Source organism: Acyrthosiphon pisum, unplaced genomic scaffold, assembly GCF_005508785.2.
Source record: "Acyrthosiphon pisum isolate AL4f unplaced genomic scaffold, pea_aphid_22Mar2018_4r6ur Scaffold_19723;HRSCAF=20413, whole genome shotgun sequence".
Lineage (NCBI taxonomy): Eukaryota > Metazoa > Arthropoda > Insecta > Hemiptera > Aphididae > Acyrthosiphon > Acyrthosiphon pisum.
Window position 1 is genome coordinate 1 of NW_021769007.1, and position 994 is coordinate 994.

Consider the following 994-nt stretch of genomic DNA (forward strand, 5'->3'; position numbering starts at 1 on the left):
TTTTATGTTAGGCTTCATGTAATCAATGTAATCATCGTTATGTTTCACGGTTATAACCATAAAGTTTAACTTCAGTTAATAGGTCTATGGTTATTAACAAATAAGTCGACAATTTCTAATTTTATGATTGGCTGCTATTTTACCGCGTCAAGAGACATCTAATGCATTGCCAGCTGCATGTTGTTTGGTTTTTATCAATCATTTCTCAAAACATTTTTCGAGTGAGTACACGTCGGTTATAGTATTAAAATAATATTTCTTAGGTTATGTATCGAACTATTTCATACGTATTTGAATAAAACATTTTTTTTTTTTTTAAATCTAGCATGCCGAAAGACAATTCGACGAACGTAAGCCATCATTACAGCGGCCGTGGTATGCGGGTGTATAATGCACCCGTATACCACAATGCTGCGCCGGTCCGCCGTCCCGGAGGAAACGCACGACGTAAGTATCTAATAAAAAAAAGCACATGCGTATTGCATAAGCAAAGTATAACACTAAACATGATTTGTACGTTTCAGGATGTTACAGGTGCCAACGGGTGGGACACCTAGCAAGGAATTGCGGTAAGTTTGTCCTATTATTTATTTTTTCACGTGCTAATAATTTGTAAATTTTATCAGACTCCCCCTGCGTGGTACCTGTAGCGTCGCCGGGCGCTTCCTCCCAGCCGGGACGGCACCAGCAACAACAACAGCAGCAACAACAACAGCAGCAACAACAACAGCAGCAACAACAACAACAGCAGCAACAACAACAACCGCAACAACAACAACAACCGCAGCAAAGAGGGTCGAGGCGGCGGGGCCGTGGGAGAAGGTAAGATCGCAAATACCAAAATATGTCAATCATCATCAATCAAAAACATAAAATGTATTGTTTTCTGTAGTTTTGTCAGTCAAACTCCCAGGGCGGTGGGGGAGCCGGCCGCAGCCTCGACCCTCCAAATCGGAGGTGGGGTACACGACCGCCACCTCAACCTCTGCCACTC

At 42.8% G+C, this 994-nt stretch overlaps 1 protein-coding gene across 1 annotated transcript; it reads left to right on the plus strand.

Annotated features, from left to right (window-relative positions):
- Positions 1-326: 326 nt before the first annotated feature.
- On the plus strand, positions 327-822 carry LOC107885854 (mitochondrial distribution and morphology protein 34-like; the record flags this gene model as incomplete). Its single annotated transcript, XM_016809544.1, has 3 exons — positions 327-447; positions 525-569; positions 627-822. Coding segments are annotated over exons 1-3 (362 nt in total), but the record flags the coding sequence as incomplete, so codon positions are not given.
- Positions 823-994: the final 172 nt, after the last annotated feature.